We start from the raw sequence: 21,185 nt of genomic DNA, 5'->3' as shown, positions 1-21,185 counted from the left end.
CAATAGCATTAGCTTTTAGTATTTCATCAATAATTTTAATGGCTAAGAGGCAAAATCCCTCTGTAATATATGCAGAACATGGAAGCATGCAGAGAAAGGTCAATAGCTTCAGCCCCTCCCCCACAGTCAAGGTCCCCCTGATGCATTCTCCACCCCAGCAAAGGAAGTGATTCATCATCCAGAGCTCCAGAGGTAGCCTCTGAGGGAATCTTAACTTCCAAAAGATAAATTAAGTGAAGACGTATTGGCTGCTAAAACAGATGAGCTTGGTCTCTAAAGGCGGATTAAAGCCAGCTAATGAAATTACTAGCCAGCAACGTAGCATTTTTTTCTTTCCAGTGAGAATGTGACCTAAAATGATGTCAGGCAAGCTGTGATCCAAAAGACGATCTCAAACACGACATAAGCCAAACAAAATGGTATGAAAACCATCAGTTGGAACCTGTGAATTCCAGATTATTACTCAGATGATTTCCATACTCGGGGACATTTTATTAGTTGAGGAATTTCATTATATATGGACATCACAAAAAGTATGATGTGTAAGTTGTCCAAATTGCAAACATCTACCAGTATTTATAAGAGATCTGCCATAAAGAAACCCACCTTTTTGGCATTTTCTGTTCTTTTCTGGATGATGATTCCTTCTTAGTGCAACCCAATCATCCCTTCTGCCTGGACTTGCCCAGTGACCCTGCATGAATAAGCCTCTGAGAAACGGCCCACTAAGTTAGACGGAAGTACACTGGATCCAGAGACGATGCTGCCCTTGAGGAGGCTGGTAAGGCTAGCTAGTGGTCACAAAATGGCAGCAGGTATGTTGCTCTTGCCAAGAAGTACAATGACAGGTTACGAATTAAAATGCATCACTGGATCTGCCAAGCACTAAGGGGCAGCTGTCTCCACATAGCTGGGGCTGTGGATCTTTCAAACTGTACTTTGGCTTACGTATATTTTCTCTAATAATGACATTTCACTGTTATAAACAACCATAAATTTACTTATGCATTTATATTTCATACATTTATTTTTAATGAAAAAAACATCAAACCTCAGCATGGTAAGTCTACAGTGAGCCACCCAGTAAGGCTGTTTCCATATACTCCAATGTTTATGGTTGAAAATTAATTATAATAAGAACTTAGTCATAGATATGATTATTTTATTTATAAAGCAGTTAATCACACTGGAGATAAATGATTTCACTTATGAAATGCTTTCTTATCCTGCAGTTATATGATACGGGATTTAAGAAAAGCAAGTTTCCTAAGTCTATAAACTCCAGAGCACCCTCTAGTGGACTTAGAGGGGCAAATAATTTCACTGAAGATGAAAACCCTACCGCAATTCAGACTTGAACATTTCAGGACAGATTGGGAGGTTAAACTGAAGACGATGAACAATTCTTCTCTACCTACAAAAAGACTGCAATTGTGTTACCTTTAGACTTACAATTCTGAACGCCTATACTTACAAACAATTTGCTTTTGTAAAGGTACTTGCTTCTCCCACTGGAATCTTTCACTTCTTTACTAAATACTAAGGACATTTCAAAAAGGAAGAGATGCCGTTCTCGACCCTTTCGAATTAAGGTTTTTGGGTCCCACACTTGGAAGGATTCCTGTAGGATGAGTTCTCCCTGAGACTCAATGTTTTCATCAAACCCTACAACATGAAAAAAGGGAGGCAAATCAATTTAAAAGAAAAATTAAAAATGATGCACAAGAAAGCATTAGTATTTTCAACATTTTAAAAATGCCCATCGACCAACCCTAGATAAGAATTTCCCATCTGATCCTGACTCGACACCACTGACCCATCCTACAGAGGATAATTCTTCCTAACACACCAGTTTACATTTATTTTCCTTTGTTCAAAAACATTCTGCAATTCCTCATGGCTTTATTCTTTGAGTTCTATCCCTCTGGTGGGCCTTTGCAAGAGTTGAGATCTGGTTCCACCCTCTACTTCTCTTCAGCTCTCTCCTGCAGCATCCCACCACATAAACCTCTTCCTCTGGAACAGTTCCGACTCTCCTCTAAGCCCCCACCTACTTCCCAGCCTCGGTCTTGATTCTCTCTGCTTCCTCAGCCCAGAGCATCCTTCCCAGACATTCTGCTCAGGTCCAGCCTTTCTTCAAGGACCTGTCCTGGTCTTGCTTCTTGGAGAAGTCCCTGGCTGCCCATGCTTGGTGCACCCTCCCTCCTCTGAATGTGACATTCTGCACGTGAATCAGTCGTGCTCTGGACTACACTACTGCTCCTCTCTTCATGGAAGTGGCCTGCTTTATCACCTGGTTATGAAGCCACCAGTGCTTAGTAAAACCAGCCCTGGGGCAGAGGCTGCCCATTACCTCCTGACTTCCACTCTCTTTTTTCTCTCATAGTAGAAGCTCCCACTAGGGCTGCTCAAAATAAGCACTCCATCCCCCAGCCCTATGCACAGTTAAAAGCAGCTCGGGTACCTACGCTCTGGGCAAGTGAGCACAGTAGCAGGTACCACTGCTAGTGCCTGCCCATCTCCAGTTTCCTCCCTGACCTTCTTCCCCACTTCCTGCTAAATGGAATGTTGGCATGGTCTTGAAACACCCCGGGCCTAGCCAGTCAGAAAAACAACTAGAATGGAGAGAAACTAGCTGGAACACAGCCTGAGTCCTGGATGACATCATGAAGGGCTGCCATACCAGATCAGCATTTTATATCAGAGAAAGAAAAATCTGTTTTGCTTGGCCTCTGAGTTTTGGGTCTTATTACCCACAGCAGCACCTATGTTCAGTGTTACCCATAAAGACACAGGCTAGCAAATGCATTTGGGGCAGGATTATAACTTACTCTGTGTAGCCTGGCAAGAACCAAGCTTTGCACCACAGGAAGAGCTTTCTTAAACAGAGGCATTTATGGAAATTATAATTGCTATAATTTTGAAACATATTTATCTAATTTTCTCTTTACCATGTTACACACCAAATTCAACGACACAAGGAAATGTCTGGTGCCTACTATGTTCCAGGCTCTAGCAAGTGATGCAATGGATACAGAGATGAGGAAGCAACACATTCTTTTAAGGATTTTACAGTCCTGGGTTTTGATCCATCCATACACCCACCTACCCATCCATCTAACAGGGAGAGCAGGTGGCCCGCAGCAAGCGACACAAAGTACTACTGGAGTCCAGAGTGTGGAGAGGCTGTTTTCCAGTGAAGGGACCAGAAAACGCTTTCAATGAGTACAGAAGCATTTTATGTGTTCTTTAAGAAAAGCGATGACACCGATTCTTTAAGAAATGTTCTTAACCACTAGCATAGAGACATAAAGCTGGGATTTTTAGGGTTCAGGAAATCCATTTACAAACAGTGTCATTAGAAACTGCATAAATGCACACTGGGGTATGGAGGGTCTGTTACCTTCCAGCATGCTGAGGTGCATGGCGTCATTGGCTCGCTTCGGCACGCTGAGCATCACCTCCAGGCCATCTTTAATCTCTCCCTTTCCTTCCTCACAGCACGTCAGCAGCTCCTGCAAAGATAAACAACAGAAACTAGATAAAGACTGCAGAATGCTCTGCCAATGAGACCTTGGCAGAAACAGTTTATGAAAGCCCATGGCTTTCAAGATAAAAACAGAGTGTGGTCAACTGGGCATATGTTCTCATAGAAATGAACTACTACCTCTTTATCCAATGGATGGCAGGGTTTGTCCTGTTCTAATCAGAGTAAGCCAGATGTATTCACAGTTTAAGATGGAATTAATACACCTGTTAACAATCAAGCCTCAAAAATGATAAACACAGGCTGGGCGTGGTGGCTCATGCCTGTAATCCCAGCACTTTGGGAGGCTGAGGTGGGTGAATCACTTGAGGTCAGGAGTTTGAGATCCGCCTGGCCAACATGGTGAAACTCCGTCTCTACTTTAAAAGAAAAAAAAAAAAATTAGCTGGGCATGGTGGCGTGCGCCTGTAATCCCAGCTACTTGGGAGACTGAGGGAAGAGAATCACATGAACCTGGGTGCACCCTCCCTCTTTGATTGTGCCACTGCACAGCCTGGGGGACAGAGCAAGACTCTGTCTCAAATCAATCAATCAATCAATAAATAAAAATATTTAATTATTATGTAACACATGATCAGCTACTGGTTACAGCTGATGGCCATGCCAGGTCCAACTGTGCATTTACCACACAATCCCAGCGTGACTCTGCACCCTGGAGCCATGAATGCAACACCCCATCTAAACTGGACCAGCCAATCCACGCAGCAGAAACAGTAAATGCCGCATGAGTACTTACAGTCAAATGCATTTCCTTTTCACGTAGGATGTTTAGAAAAGCTCTAATGGTTGAATTACATCTCTCTGGGGAGCCCTATGTGTGTGATTACATTGCAGAGCTATTTAGAGAAACATCCGTTATTAAATGAATGATAGCAGGAACAGTAAGTTCACCTTCTGGTGCTCCAAGATACTTTCCTTTTTTTTTTTGAGGTGGAGTCTCACTCTGTCGCCCAGGCTGGAGTGCAATGGCACGATCTCAGCTCACTACAAGCTCTGCCTCCCAGATTCACGCCATTCTCCTGACTCAGCCTCCCGAGCAGCTGGGACTACAGGTGCCCGCCATCATGCCTGACTAATTTTTTTTGTATTTTTAGTAGAGACGGGGTTTCACCGTGTTAGCCAGGATGGTCTTGATCTCCTGACCTTGTGATCCGCCCGCCTCGGCCTCCCAAAGTGCTGGGATTACAGCCAAGATACTTTCTTACCGGTGTATTAATAATTACTACCAGTCAGTAATAGCAACAGCAGTGTTGTGTGTCTTGGTAGTCAACAAAAGAGAGGTATGACACTGCAGCCAGCACTGGTCTCCCAGTGGCTGCTTGAGAGGAACTCAGATGTCCGATGGGCACCTTCCCTCATCACCAGATGGTGTTTACCTGTGATTCTAAGCAGCATGGCAAACACTGCTCAAAAATGCAGTGTACTGAGCCTACTAACTGATAACTGGCAGAAAACCTTCCTTGTTGGGGAGCTTATTACTGTTCTCCTGAAGAACCTCTGGCAGCGTAAGGTGAGGTTTACAAATTTAAGCACCAGTTTAGCAGAACTACGTGCTGAAAATAAAATCCTTACATCTTGAGGACACTAAAAGGTAAACTGCCTTTGTAGAATTAGAAAGCAAAGGACAAATTTGAATATGAACAAATTAGCTTCCTGACTTATTTTGCATTCATAGTAACTACATATTTCTGCAGGGATGGTCACAAAATCACTTCATGGAATTTTGATATGAAAGTACTGGAGAGCTTTTCCAACTGAAAAATCCCATAATAGTGTCACTTTCACAAAACAACATAGCCACTTATCACAGTCTCTAGATTTTTCTTACTAACAAAAAGGGTAAAGAAGAGTTTCAGGCATTCGTAACTCCATCTTCTAAATTTCTTTTGTATCTAGACAAATTACATAATAACTTCCCGTTGTTGAGCCTAGGACAGTACCTGGAACACGGCAGGATTCATAGAATACCATCACTGGGATGAATGCATGGTTTTTACATTTTAATGCTTAATAACATTCACCAGCTGAGAAAAATGGTATGCTAAACATTACCAGACAAAAGCTGTCAATTTTTATGTAGTCAAGGAAATGTGTACTGATATATAATACATTTTGTGACAACTCTTAGCACAAATTCTAAGTTTTGTTTACCTTTCTATTGTCAAGACTAATCGCTATTGTTTTCTTAAATGTGATTTTAATTACAGTCATTCACAACTAATAAAAAGCAGAGGTCAGCCTGACTCCAATACTTGTGATCTATATGAACAAGGTGTGCCGTGAGGGGTGTGACATCAGGGACAAGCAACAAGACAGAGGAAGCCTCCTGGGCGTGGGTTCTCCATGGCTTCAGTGGAAGCCCTGGGCATCAGCCAGATCTGTGTTTAGAGCTGAGCCTGTTAACAGATGTGAGTGATGATTCTGGGCACACTCCTTACAGTCTGAGGCTAGTTTCCATTCCTGCAGACTAGCATTGTTGGGAGGTCAACATACGCAAAGCATACCAAAGTACACCATGCCTAGCCCGCAGCCAGCAAGCCACAGCTGGGAACTAAGGGTACTAAAATATCAAAAACTGATGATTTCTCATTTTATGTTTAGGGTCAGTCAGTACAGTTCAGATGCATAATCATGACACACGCTCTCATTTAATTCCTGCAATGAGAAATTAGGCAATGCAATAAATACTAATGAATTAAAAAGTAAAATTAATTGACTAGGTGTTTCAAAAAATTCAGGGTAATTATATAAATATACAGTAAATGTCAAAATAATAATACATAATTCATAAAATTTCACAGGCTGAAGATGCATTATACATACTTTTAAAAGGAGCTGATACTTCGTTATTCGCTGAACCGGTTTAATAAGGTAGGAAGAAATGGAATTGGCTAATCCATGTCGCTGCTGTATCTCCTGTATTAAAACCAAACAAGAAACAAGCCTTATCGTAGGGCTACACTATTAAATCATGGCCATAAGAGACATTACTTTTCCAAATACTATACCAGACAACTGTTTAATCATGCTGAAATAATAAAGTTTCCTTTTTCTAAGAGGCTTTTAGCGTATTAACACAAACTTCTTTGCTTTTAAAATGTTGCTTCTGGAGAGGAAGGGGTATTTTGGAGCAGGAGGATCTACATTACTGTTCAGTCGCACGTTTAATGCCATGATTTGCACTTTGCATTTTGTAATTATGTCCTTTACATGCAACGATCTGCTGGCTGGCTGTATCCCTTGCTGTGAAGACAGGCCCTGTCTGTGCTACTCACCACTTTACGCTAGCACCTAGCACAGAGCTTAGGGTTAAATAAGCACCATATAGATGTTCAATAACACTTGTTACTGGTAAGAAGCATAATCAAAGGTTATCAGATAGCCTGGAGAACAGAGGAAGCTGTAGCAGAAAGCCTCTAAAAAAAATAAACCAACTGTACAATGAATACTGAAAGCATATAAATTGTGAAATCTCTCAGGAATGATTTCTCTTATTCTTGAAGATATGTTTTAGGGCATAAGGGCTTCTTTTTAAGTTCTGGGATACGTGTGCAGAACGTACGGGTTTCTTACATAGGTGTACATGTGCCACGGTGGTTTGCTGCACCCATTAACCTGTCACATACATTAAGTATTTCTCCTAATGCTCTCCCTCTCCTAGACCCCCATCCCCCAACAGGCCCCAGTGTGTGATGTTCCCCTCCCTGTGTAATGTGTTCTCATTATTCAACTCCCACTTATGAGTAAGAACATGCGGTGTTTGGTTTTCTGTTCTTGAGTTAGTTTGCTGAGAATGATGGTTTCCAGGTTCATCCACGTCCCTGCAAAGGACAAGAACCCATCCTTTTTTTTTTTTTTTGGAGACAGAGTCTTGCTCTGTCACCCAGGCTGGAGCGCAGTGGCGCGATCTTGGCTCACTGCAAGCTCCGCCTCCCGGGTTCACGCCATTCTCCTGCCTCAGCCTCCCAAGTAGCTGGGATACAGGCGCCCGCCACCATGTCCGGCTAATTTTTTGTATTTTTAGTAGAGACGGGGTTTCACCGTGTTAGCCAGGATGGTCTCAATCTCCTGACCTCGTGATCTGCCCGCCCTGGCCTCCCAAAGTGCTGGGATTACAGGTGTGAGCCACCATGCCCGGCCCAAACCCATCCTTTTTTATGACTGTGTAGTATTCCATGGTGTGTATGTGCCACATTTTCTTTATCCAGTCTATTATTGATGGGCATTTGGGTTAGTTCCAACTCTTTGCTATTGTGAACAGTACCGCAATAAACATGCGTGTGCATGTGTCTTTATAGTAGAATGATTTATAATCCTCTGGGTATATACCCAGTAACGGGATTGCTGGGTTAAATGGCATTTCTGGTTCTAGATCCTTGAGGAATCGCCACACTGTCTTCCATAATGGTTGAACTAATTTACACTCCCACCACCAGTGTAAAAGCATTCCTATTTCTCCACAGCCTCACTAGCATCTGTTGTTTCCTGACTTTTTAATGATCGCCATTCTAACTGGTGTGAGATAGTATCTCATTGTGATTGATTTGCATTTCTCTAATGACCAGTGATGATGAGTTTTTCATATGTTTTTTGGCTGCATAAATGTCTTCTTTTGAGAAGTGTCTGTTCATATCCTTCGCCCAGTTTTTGATGGGTTTTTTTTTTCTTGTAAATTTGTTTAAGTTCATCGTAGATTCTGGATATTAGCTCTTTGTCAGATGGATAGACTGCAAAAATTTTCTCCCATTCTGTAGGTTGCCTGTTCACTCTGATGATAGTTTCTTTTGCTGGGGCATAAGGGTGTCTAAAATGGCTTTGATTCCAAACATTAAATGTGTTATGTGCTCTCACTGTTTAAGTGAAATACTTAATACTAAAATATTTCTAACTCCATATACAGGTGCTGAATTTCGTCTGATGGCAAAGACCTAGAATCATGTGAAATATTAAAAAGAAAAGGCCACTTCGGCCTGGGAGAAGGCTTCCTATTTACAAAGGCAGTGATGTGTAATGCGTAATGTAATGGTCAAGACAATGACAATTAAAATAGGGTCATCTACAGGTAGGGCTTCATCTCAAAGATAGAAACTGAAAAGTTTATTCTACTTCCCCAGACTTTCAGATAAGAGCTGATGATCCCACCTGTCCATGCACAAGTGTAAAGACAGAAAATAAGTCCAACATCCTCACAACCTTATGCAGCAAACTATGCACACTATTCAATAGCACCTTATCTTTCAATCAAAATGTATTGGCACATATTTGACCAAATTCTGGAAACCCCGAAAGCACTCTGTGTATCACGTTCTAAAGCTCCATCCCTTTTGTGCTGAATAATCCGCTGCAACAGCTTTCAAAACACAGATGACCTGTATCTACGTTTACTCCATGAGAACACAATTAGTTAACCTTCTAATTATCCTAGTTGTTATGGCACTATTTGTAAAACTTTACTGGTAGGTTGTTTCTGAAAATCCATAACATGATGAAATTAAAATAGGAAAAATAAAAACATTCACATTTATTTTTGTTTTACTGAGGGGGAAAAGAAGCTTAATAGTTTATGCCTTCTGTGTACAGTATTACAGGTGAAAAAATGTATTGAATATAAATAGTAATTATATTATAAATGATTGAATATAAATAATAACATACACACACACACAAACATATATCTGTATATTACAATCTGAGTTTCTTACAGATATAAGGCTTCCAGTATTTGTGTAGGATCTTTTAAAAACAGAAGACAATAGAAGAATAGCCCAGTATAAACATGATAGGTAAAAATGAAAATATTGTACTATCAATTAGCTGAAAGTTATGAGTAATGCTGCATTTTATGTACACAACTTGGAAAATTATGGTCTCTTTAGGAATCTATTACTTACGTCAAAATAGGACCCTGCATGTTCCAATATCAGCTGAGTAGAATCAGGTTTATTTTTGCAATATGTGACATACATCTGAAACTTGTCTGCCTGTAAGCCAAAAAAAAAAAAAAGATCTCATTTAAACCATAACAAGTCAACGCATGATAAACTTTCATACAGAAAAGAAGCAGTATGGATAATGGAAATTTAAGCCTCAAGTTGAAGAGACCTTATTTTAAAAAGAAAGCTACTAAAATAAGAAACACATCGTTCTGACAGTATGCAGCTGCAGCAGCCTCCCTGACTCCAGCATGTCGGGCTGAGCACCTGTCCTCTCTTTCCACAGCGACGCGTGCAGACCTGGCTGTGGGCTTTGGACAGCATGACCGCACGTTCACCTGTCTGCCTCCCCTCTAGACTGGATGATCCCCCAGAAGGACTAGGAACTCACCTATCAGCAAATCCCCAGGGTCAGGCGGAGGCCTGGCACACTAAATATTCTATTTCAAACCATCACCAGGGCCAATAAAAAAAACTCACTCCACAAAAACAATTAGTTGAAGAATGCAATTCTTTGAGGTAAAGTCTATTTCTCTGAAAGCATGGATATGAGCAGAAGATGGTGACTTAAAGGAAATGAAGACCATCCCTCCTAACTTCCTTCAACGCCACCTAATAGCTGGGAGAGAACAAACGGTTGAGGTTTCATTACCCAAGTAACAAAACAATGTCCAACATCCTCTGGCAACTGTTCATATTTTTCCAGCTCCTTTAGGAATATGCTGCAAAGAATAAAAATGGTATCATATTATAAAGGTGTTTTAAAACATTTTACTAGTGAGATATGCCAGAAATTGAGAAATCTGTTTCCCCTAAAGAATGAACAAAACATGTAGCTCTTAACTAGGGTAAGTTATTGTGACTTTCAAACAGCTAGCCAGTTTAGCTTTCAAACACTTTCTAACAAATTTATTTCTGGGAAAGTGCTAGTGTGTTCACTGAGGATATACTTTAGAGATGTAATAAATATTTGGCTGAAGACCCATTTGGTCTTTTCTGCCTTCTGCTGAGCAGTGAGGGGACTGCGCTCTCGCTGACCCCAGCATCATCTCATCACAGGCCACCTAAAGGAGCTTCTGCTGCCGCTGCTTTAACAATATTAAAAGAGAATCATGTACCTCCTGTGGTCAATGGAAAGTGCATTTTATTTTGGTCAGAATACACTTCTGTTGCTTCTTCAGTTCCTATCTCTTACTATAAGACAGCAAACAGCACAGGCCCACAGTCCCAAGGGGGCTCCACTGTCTCTCAACCCTCAGAAGTAAAGTCACAGGGCACCTGACGGCTCGGCTTCAGAGAAATTAAGCTTCCTATAAAAATATTTTCATAGTTTTCCTGATCTTATTTCTGTAGAAGATAAGTACAAACATAAAGTTGAGTCTGTATTAAAAGAATTTCTAGAATGTCAGTCTTTTTGGAGAAAGACTGATAGGCTTCATTCGGATGGCAACAAAATCACTGAAATCTGCTTAATTCAACAGGAATGGTTCATTTCTTGTGATGAAACTTCAGCATGTGGATTTCAAGAGTAACTGTTCCCAAAGAAAAAGCCACTCACTTATTATGAAATTCGTAGATTTCCTGCATGTTTCCGAAGATGATGAGTTCTTTGTTCACAATGCCAGGTGGAATCTCTTCCACGCCACTGGTCATTTCCCACAGGTAGGTCTGGCCGAGAGGGAAACAGGGATTAGACAAAAATAAACACTGCATTTTCAAGAAACAGCTATTTCTGACATCTGTAAATACACAGAGTTAATGTATAAATGAAAGTATAACTGAGGACTGGACCCTTTTACAAAACATAAAAAACCCTTCTAAAAGTGGCCCTCAGTTGCTGTTAATACTTGAGAAGAGTTCCTATACTTTTCAACTCTAAAATTATTCCCAGCTTCAAATTTTGGAATTAACCTACTCCACAAGTACAACCAATATTCCTGATACCACTGAGTATTAGTTGCCAGTCATCATTAGTGGGCACATTTCTCTGAAGCTGCTGTACAATTCTATGCAAAGAGAGTGTCACCCAGGCTATCATGTGGTAAACAGAATGAGAGGATTAACGCTGTATCATCTCTGTAATGAGTGAAAAACAAACCTAGAACTCTACAGAAGTGCAGAAACACAAAACCGGCTGCTGAAGCATACTTTACGTTTAAAAAAATGACAGAAAAAAATTGTGATTATTCTAAGGACTACCAACAGGTAAGAATAAAATAGCAAGCTTATGCTCAATCTAAATAAACAAGCAAAAAAAATAAAAACTTACTTACATCCATACATTCCCGGAGGTCTCTTACATAAGCCTTTTCAGTTTGAATGAGCTCAGCCATTATGAACCTTAAAGAGAGGAAGACAGTGAGGAGTACAGTCAGGGTGCAGCTTACTTCACTGTCTACTTTTATGGATTTATGAAATAACAGAGTGGGTCTAAAAGTATTAGTCTTAGATTGATCATTTTGGACAGGTGAATCACAAATAGAACAGTATCCACCCGCTAATTCAAAGGGGAAAAAAAGATTTCTGCACACATTTTATTGAGGTACCGACAGATCAGGGTTTCTCGACCTGGCACTGTGGACATTTGGGGCCAGGTAACTCTGCTGTGGGGCTGTCTTCTGCACTGGAGAGTGCTCAGCAGCTTCCTACTAGAGGCCAACAGCACTCCCTCGCCCTCCCCACTGTGACAACCAAAGTGTCCCCTCACACTGGAGACGAAACTGCCAATTAAGAACCACTGGATTAGAGCACTCTTTTTTATTTATATAGAGTTTACTAACTGGCAACTTTTACACAACTAAATTTGTTTTAGGTGTGATAAAAACTATTAATTTCCTCTCCTTAGTAACACTATCTATTAATGACAATTCATGAACGCCACATGAAACACAGGCACAGGGATAAAAACTAGATGTTGTTTCTGAACCAGGTGATAAGAGGACAGTGAACCCAGCGAAGTCTGTGCTGACACAACTAAGTCCACCCAGAGCAACAAAAAGCCTGGGTGCCATGTGACTTCAAAGCATACACAGAAGCATGTCTGTCCAAATGACATTCTCTTCACTTTTCCAGTGAATCCTGGTAGATTCTGAAAGACTGGCTTACTCTTTCCTGCGGGCAGATTTCCGCTTCTCTTCATTAAGTTCATGAGCAGCATCTCGAAGTTTCACCTCTGAGCCAGGGATACTGGCTGGAATGATATCTAGCTGGAGACTTTTACTCTGTGGAATAAGAGAGCCAATGAACTCAGTTAATTAAATCAGCAGAGAGGGCGTTAGGAAGAAGACCATAATTTATTCAGTTTGCACAAGGCCATTTACCGATTTGTTGGAATCTGAAGAAATCCCCAGGGCTTTTTCCAAAGAGGTCCTGTACTTCTCCATCCGCAGAGAGAAATCTCTGTACCTCTTATCCACAGCAGTAACACATTTTTTTATCTCTGCCGCATGGGCATGACCTTTTTCACAAAAGCCATCAGCCAGCTGTATCAATAGCTTCACTCTCTCTTTGGTTTGCTGCAAAAAACAACAGGAAAGTATTGTGAGGCAAATGAACCCGACTGCCAGAAACCTGAAACACAGTGGCGACTTGCCTCCAACTCTGAGCTCTGAACAGGAAAACCGGCCGATGGTAGAAATTGAGACCAAAGCCCCAGGTCCACCCACTCCATCTCCCGGATTCCTGACCAGCTATCTCTCCTCAGCTCTTCCACAATGAATGGCATTTTTATGACCTCAAAGAAGAAACTTAGACTATTTTTCAGCAACGTCTTCATCTAGGAGGTGCTTAGTAAAAACGTGTAGAATGGATGCGTGAAGGAATGTATGCGAAGAACGCAGTCTTCACAATGCTGCTACTCTCCTCAAAGCCGCTGAGCAAAGACAGCTCCTCACTCTATGCATGTTTACTCTTTGTGCCCAACTGGACCCACGGCTCTTTCAGGGCAAGCAGCCATCTGACTTTTTGGTTTTCCTGAAGCATGTGTGGCCACGGCTGTCCCCACAGCAGGCACTCAACAAAATTCCTCGTGAAGCTCCCCTGCGTCATGTTGATTGCTTTTTTAACTCTTAGAAAATGTGAAGGAAAATTTACTAGTCAGGAAATTATCTATATAGAGGTACTGTAAATTTTGTTTCCCTGTTTGAGAGCTCTCTCTAAAATTATTCTAGTTTATATGTACACAGAAAAGATCTTTCATTAAGTTAAGCATAATTTATTATTTTTCACAGAGATACACGGACAACCATACAACAACTAATATATACCATTTGGCAACCTCACTCAACTCTGACTTCTCAACAGCTCTCTCTCTTCACATCCATTTCGATAGTTATTACTATTAGGCTTCCTTTGTTATAGTGTTTTCAAATAAGTGAGTTACTCCTCTTCTATGGAAACTGCTATTCTGCGTTAAGCTTTAACTAGAAAATCTTTTTAACACATATTCAGGAAACTGACTTTAAAAATCCCTAAAAGAAAGAAGGTCAGAGTTCAAAACCCAGATAAATGATCTTAGCCTGTAAAATCAAAGTTCTAAGCCATAATTCACTGGGTAACCTGTGAAGTCAGCTGTCAAGATCTTCTAGACTCTACACAAATAACCCCAATACTCCAGCCAGCCCCTAGCCACCCAACAGCACCCCCATCCCCCAGCTGTGGCTCACCAACTCACCCCTCCAGGCCAGCACCCTCCTTGGGGCCTCTGCACTGGTGCTTCTGCCTGGAAAGCCACTCCCCCAGATATCCCTACGGCTCCTTCATGTCTCTACTCAAATAAACGCCACTCTCTTAGCGGGCCCTCCCTGGACCCCCTTAAACTGCAGCTCGCCTCCCTGCCTATTCTGCTCTGCTGCTTCCCATAGCATGCGTGGCCTTCTGACAGAGGGTGCAAGTGATTTTTTATCATCGTCTGTCCTTCTCCTGTGTCCTTCTCCTGTGTCCTTTTTTATCATCGTCTGTCCTTCTCCTGTGAGAACGTCACCTTTACAGCCCAGAAATCTTTGCTTGTTTCGCTAACATCTCTTATATTGCCACAAGGGCCATCTGTAGAGGGCATTGTAAACTACCTGTATGTCTATCTTTAAGGGGTTAAGAAAACTATTGAGTGTTTTCAGTGATGGGGACACAGAAGTGAAGATAAAAAGATAATGCAGCTTGCCAAAATTAAATAAGAATTATTGAGCAACTGAATGGTGTGATAAAAACTAAGCACCATAAATCTGCTAACTTATGAACTTTAAAAATATCTCAGTATATTTTTACTTGCATTGGTATTTTTAAAATACATTTACAGGATTCAAAATTCCAAAGGTAAAAAAGATACAAAGTAAAAACTCTTCTCACCCCTCCTTCCACTGTCACCAGTTCCAACTACCAGCTTCTTGCTATCACTTCAGAGACATTTTATGTGCATGTACAAGCAAGTGCACAAATGTACATAAGTATTTTTCTCTCTCATATTTCTTACACATGTACTTGCATACAACAAACACTGCTCTGTATTAGCATTTTCTATTGAACAAATCCTAGTTGTCCTTCCTGATCAGAGCTAAAGTCTTCGCCTGTGTTTAGAGCTGGGTAATATTTCACTATATGGATGTGAACTGTATGGATGCACGTAAGTTAATGTCTCTCCACCAATAGGTCTCCGTGTTGTTTCCAAATTCCGTCTACCACGACAACAATGCAAGAAATCCATCAGTTGCGTGACCGGCGGTTAGACACGTGCCTGAGTGCTACTGCCGTAACACACGTTGTGAGACCTGGAACTGCTGGGGCAGACAGGAAATGCAGTGCGAGCAGGCAGGAGTGCGAGGGGGCAGGAAGATGCCGCCAGAGGCCTCTGAGGGGCTGCCCTGCTCCATTCCCCCAGCAACGGAACCTCGTCCACACAGCATGGGGTCCACCTTTTTGATCTCGGCTAATCCACTGGGTGAAATGAACTCAGCGTGGTTTTGATGTATGCTTTTCTTATATTAAGTAAAGTTGATGATCTCATGGTGAAAGCCATTTATTCCCTTCCTATGACACATGTTTAATATCTTTCGTCCATTTTCTTGGTCTTTTTTTTCCTTATTGATCTGTAAAAGTTCTTTCTTACTGGGAAATCAGTCCTTTGTGATATGAGCTGCCTATATATCTTCTCTATTTGATTTTTAACTTTAGATGTTCCTTATGGTGGACTGTCTTGTGTAAAGTTTTACATTTTTTTGTGTAGGTGAATTTATTAACCTTTTCTTTCATGGGTTTGGATTTTGTGTCATTTAGACAAATTTCTCCATACGAGGATATAAAAAATATCCTGTTATTTCTTCTGGTGCTATTAGTACCACTGCTGATATTTAAATCTTCTTCTGGTATTTATCTCAGTATCAAGGTGAGATATAAATCCAACTTAATTTTTTTTCCAAAGCCATTTACCTTGGAAAACATCATTAAAAAAAAATTCTTACATCTTTTAAAGTGAGATATTATAAGGATTTTCATTCTTATTCTATTTGTTATCTCTAGAGATTGTTACAGTGCTTAAAAAGCACATAAACATTTTAACTGAACAACCTCATCTGTAGGCATAATCGAGGAACTGGAGAAAAATAAAAGCAAATTGAAGTCTTAAGTCCACAAGCTCAAGAGAGCTTTGCTTATCATGTTCTTAGACAGAAATTCAATGGTGTTAGACACTTTCTAACAAAGTAAGGCATTTGGCATTGTGGACGCTGGTGATTAGGACCATAGGAAGCCCTATGGGAAGAAGGCTGTGGCGTCAGTAAGGCAATGGCTTCCGGACCTCAGTGTGTGCAAAAATCATGTGGTGAGCTGTTCAAATGCTCATCCGCAGGCCTCACTCCAAGAGAGCCTACGTCACTAGGTTTGGAGTGAGGACAGAAATCTCTCTTAAATAAACACCCACAACCTGGATGCAGGTGGTGCCTGCAAGACCCGTGGAGAAATGACTGCACTGAGAGCTGCAAAGGGACTGAGCCGAGTCTCAGTGAGCAGGTGATGGGAGACTCTTGTTTAGCCTTCCAGCTTCATTTCCATCAACATTAAAAACATTATAACATCGTAACAAGTGCGCTGAAAGACTTTCCTTTCAGAGCTAAGAATTCTCTATACAGTAAAAGCAAAGTGGTTTCTTAGAAGATTCTAAGATCGGGTGACAGAAGGCAAGTGAGGGAGCCTCAGCTCATGATGAAAAATCAAAGGACATCTCCAAACACCAAAGCAGGTGTTTTCTGATTAAGGGAAAGGCAGTCAGAAACCAAAGAAAAAGATTGCTAAGAAAAGGAAAGGTGAGGGGTGTTCATTTCAAAATCTACCAGTTCCTCCTGGTATAACCAATTCAATAAACCCAACAAAAGAAACTGTTCTACATATTTAAGGATCAGAAAGGTCATATATCACTCACAATTTTAGACATTTCTTATAAAATACAAGAATAAAAATAAGCCTATCATTGCCCAATCTTTCAATAACCACACATCAAACTTGAGGAAAAGGAATATTCAGGAATGGAAAAATTCTTTCATATACACTTTATTAGTGGAGCAGGCCACCATGTTACTCAATTCCAGACAGTCATGTGTACATCACAGCCCCCACGCACGGCCCCTGGAGCTGGGCAGTGAGCAGGCTGTCTGGCCATACACAATGGCCTGCAGAGTGGAGCAGAGGTGAAAGATGGCAAATCTTAAATCTAGCTTTGAGTGTGGTATGTGATGTTAGGCATTTTCTTAATACCTTTATAATCAAACAATATTCAAACAAGCAAACATAGCTTGGGAGTTTAGGCACACACACCACCACGCCCAACTAATTAAAAAAAATTCTTTTTGTAGAGACAGGATCTTGTCATCTTGCCCAAGCTGGTCTCAAACTCCTGGCCTCAAGCGATCCTCCCACCTCAGCCTCCCTTGAGCTCAGGAGTTTGAAGAGGATCCCTTGAGCTCGGAAGTTTGAGGATGCACTGAGCCATTATGGTGCCACTGCATTCCAGCCTGGGTAACAAAGCAAGATCCCATGTCTAACACACACACACACACACACACACAAGATCCCATGTCTAACACACACACACACACACACACACAAGATCCCATGTCTAACACACACACACACACACACACACACACAAGATCCCATGTCTAACACACACACACACACACACACACAAGATCCCATGTCTAACACACACACACACACACACACAAGATCCCATGTCTAACACACACACACACACACACACAAGATCCCATGTCTAACACACACACACACACACACACAAGATCCCATGTCTAACACACACACACACACACACACACAAGATCCCATGTCTAACACACACACACACACACACACAAGATCCCATGTCTAACACACACACACACACACACGCCCCTAAATACAGATCATATAATGTGCATAACTATTATTTAATATCTAAATATTAACAAAAAGTGAAAACTGTCCAGCCAGGTGTGTATGTGCAGGAGGAAAAGCCATGATCCCTACCTGCAGGGGAAGGTGGGGCAGCCCTCCTTAGTGCTCATTGTGCCTCTGATGGCGGCTACTGTCCCATGGTCCTGCGCCCTGCCCTCCCCCAGTGCTCACCACACCCCCACCCTGAGCCGGGTCTTCTTGCTGCGCCCCCCATGCCTGGTCTCTCTGCAGCCCTGCTTGCCTGTGTAAGCCTCCAGGATAGGAGCCGTGGAAAAGGAGAGAGCCCAGCACCTCAGGGCCGAGGGAAAGGAGAGCTTTGGGGACCAGGAGCACAGGGTGGCAAAGAAGAGCAGGAAGAGTCAGTAATAGTAACAGAAAACATAAACATGGACAAATAAACATAATACAAAGTAGCTGTCCTCTCTCTACATGACTGAAAAATTCCTGTTATGTTTTCAAAGCCAGGGTAGGGGCCACAGGAGATAACCAATCTTGCTACTTTATAGAAACATTTCTTTTTAACCAAAAATATTATCCCGCTTATCATTTATTTCCCACTCTTATACATTTGAAATAACTGTCAGATTTTTCCAAAAACTCAAAATCTGTCATCAACAATAGAGGTGCTTCAGAAAATACTACAAAGGATGTATACTCAGACTCTGAAAAACAACAACCCCACAGGTTGCAATGGTGACTTGAAAAGAGTCTCAAAACTGTTGTGAGCTCTTGGAAGGACTCAGCCTCTGCAGGTATAAGTCTTAATTGGGACAACATTCAGGTCAATATGCAGATTCTTATATTTTTCCTCATAAAGCCATATTTACTCACATATGGCATACGCCATAAAAATAATTTGATTTCATAATTTTATTTTTATTTTCAGGAGAAAAATGAAAATGCCTCAAGATTTAGACACCTCTGAACAAGCACTAACAGCGGCGATGACACAGACTCTGCCAACCATAAAACACAGACAACTGCAGGCTGAACTGAGCGTAAGCAACACGACTGTAACAGTTTTCACCATCTAAAGATTGTGAAACACCCCTAGGTGTAGGAAAGAAAACACCCCGAGAATACATAAAGGTCAACTTGGGGACACCAAATAGTGTTTCACAAAAATAGCAAGTCCTCGGAAAACGTCTTAGAGAAGTAAACAGGAAGGGGAAAGTGTAGAAGGGAATAATGGGAAGGACAAGGAAGAAAAGGAGAGAGATGGCGGTATTCACAGACATCAGAGGGACAAAGGACACAGATGAAGGGAGGAGGTGGAGGACATGGAGGGACACACGTGAACGGAAGGAGGAAGCATCCTCCAGTTAATGTGGAACAGCCCACTGGGTCATCCTTTTCTCCAATCTCATGAGGTATTTCTTTATGATATTTTTGAAGACTCGCTTTCGACTTAAAGGCCACGACACAAAGTACACTCTGAACCCACCTTTGCAGTTATCTGGAACTCCTCGTGCTCTTTCAGGAGCTCCTGGGTGTGCTGTATACTGGAGCCCGTGGAGGTGTGCGTGGAAAGGTAGAACTCGCCATTGTCATGGATCCATTCCAAAGCCTGGAATGGGAAGGAATGAATGGAGTCAGAGGGCTAAACATTCCTGAGAGGAGCCCAAAGCCCCGAGCACCTCATTTAAAGGTCAAATCACAAACCAAGGCTGGCAGCATCGAGAAGCATTCCCTCCCAGAGAGACAAGTTTCTGAAATAAAACTGAAGTCTGATCACAATTACAAAATTTTTAAAAAGGACATTCTAGATGGTTATAATGGTATCGCTTATGTCGCAACAATAAAAAGTTTGAGTTTCTTAGTATTCCATGGTGTATATGTGCCACATTTTCTTTATCCAGTCTATTGTTGATGGGCATTTGGGTTGGTTCCAAGTCTTTGCTATTGTGAATAGTGTTGCAATAAACATACGTGTGCATGAGTTTATAGTAGAATGATTTATAATTCTTTGGGTATATACCCAATAATGGGACTGCTAGGTCAAATGGTATTTCTGGTTCTAGATCCTTGAGGAACCGCCATACTGTCGTAATGAACTAATTTACACTCCCACAAAAAAAAAAAATAGTTTGAGTTTCTTGTAACCATGAACCTAAAGGCACAATAAAAGTACAATGAAAGAAACCACTACTATGAGCCTTTTTCAGGAAGGGACTAGAGTGGAAAGAAAGGGGAGGCAGCCGCCCTGGGGAGCGTCCTGGAGCAGAGGGGCAAGGGGACATGGCCAGGGCAGCAGTGGGAAGCGGGACAGGACAGGACAGGGCTGAGAAACCCAGAGGTCTGTGCCTCCTGGACCTGGTGCAGGAGCGAGGAGCCAGGAGCAAGGAGCGAAGGAGGAGGCGGGGCGCGGGGAAGAGGGAACTGAGAACACCACATCTAGTCGTTTCTAACAACAAGTAAGACAAAAGGGACACGGAGACAGGGAACCGAGAGTGCAGTTCTGCTTCTCATAAAGTCACTGTGGAGCGATGTCAAGGATGTAACTGGGATTTATGAATCCGGAGACTAGAAATGGAGGCCTGGGCTGGGAGACCGCACACAGAAAGGACAGAAGAGGAAAGAGAGATGAGAACAAGCCACAAATGAGCACCAAGAAAGGCAATGACCAGAGCGGAAGATAGGAAGGAGAGCAGCAAGGCCTGGGGTGGGTGGCCACCAGGCGGGAGGGGCGCGCGCCAAGGCAAGATCTGCAAGAGCCCTGGAGGCTGGTCTGTGAAAGCACTGGGTATCCGCTGCATATTGTGAGAGTGAACAGAAGCGGAACGGCCGGAAGGCAGATGGGGCACCACCTGCAACAGCACGCACTTCAGGATTTTATTTTCGGTGAATAAGCGGACTTTAGGAAAATGCAACAATACATTCCATTATCTTTCTCTGCCAACAGAATTATGTACAATTTTGCTTCTCTATAGCTGAGGGATTGTCTTTCAAGAGAGATAATATAGTTATGTGAGAAAAGAACCCGAAACCATCTCTAATTAGAAATCTAACCAGGCCTCCAATGATCTTAAATATGGTTAAACTGTCTAATAAAATGTTAAGAGAGTATAATTTACTGAACGTGACTGCATGCCACCTGGCTGTTGGGAACATGCTGGCTACACCTGGCCCGTCACCGGGAGGAGAGAAGGACCAAGGCGGGGCACCAGATCCCTGGCCTAAGAACCCAGTTCATCCAACTCTGGGAACTGAGCCGTTCTGAGCACGGGCTGCGTCCTTCGAGACTTACATTTTTCAAATTGGAACAA

The 21,185-nt window shown here is 42.0% G+C and overlaps 1 protein-coding gene across 8 annotated transcripts in view; it reads right to left on the bottom strand.

Annotated features, from left to right (window-relative positions):
• TRIO (trio Rho guanine nucleotide exchange factor) overlaps positions 1 to 21,185 on the bottom strand; it is a 371,165-nt gene that overhangs the window by 114,706 nt on the left and 235,274 nt on the right. For all 8 annotated transcript variants that reach the window (XM_063664670.1, XM_054489144.2, XM_054489145.2 and 5 more), the window contains exons 21-30: positions 19,364 to 19,486; positions 12,801 to 12,995; positions 12,586 to 12,701; positions 11,754 to 11,820; positions 11,039 to 11,148; positions 10,133 to 10,202; positions 9,439 to 9,528; positions 6,371 to 6,463; positions 3,404 to 3,515; positions 1,475 to 1,665 (exon numbers count right to left, since the gene is read on the bottom strand). In XM_063664670.1, coding sequence (XP_063520740.1) covers positions 1,475 to 1,665; positions 3,404 to 3,515; positions 6,371 to 6,463; positions 9,439 to 9,528; positions 10,133 to 10,202; positions 11,039 to 11,148; positions 11,754 to 11,820; positions 12,586 to 12,701; positions 12,801 to 12,995; positions 19,364 to 19,486 — 1,167 coding nt within the window. The remainder of the gene's footprint in view (positions 1 to 1,474; positions 1,666 to 3,403; positions 3,516 to 6,370; positions 6,464 to 9,438; positions 9,529 to 10,132; positions 10,203 to 11,038; positions 11,149 to 11,753; positions 11,821 to 12,585; positions 12,702 to 12,800; positions 12,996 to 19,363; positions 19,487 to 21,185) is intronic.

The sequence above is a fragment of the Pongo pygmaeus genome, chromosome 4 (genome assembly GCF_028885625.2).
Source record: "Pongo pygmaeus isolate AG05252 chromosome 4, NHGRI_mPonPyg2-v2.0_pri, whole genome shotgun sequence".
Taxonomy (NCBI): domain Eukaryota; kingdom Metazoa; phylum Chordata; class Mammalia; order Primates; family Hominidae; genus Pongo; species Pongo pygmaeus.
Note: the sequence above shows the minus strand (reverse complement) of the source record. Positions and strands in the feature narration are given on the sequence as shown.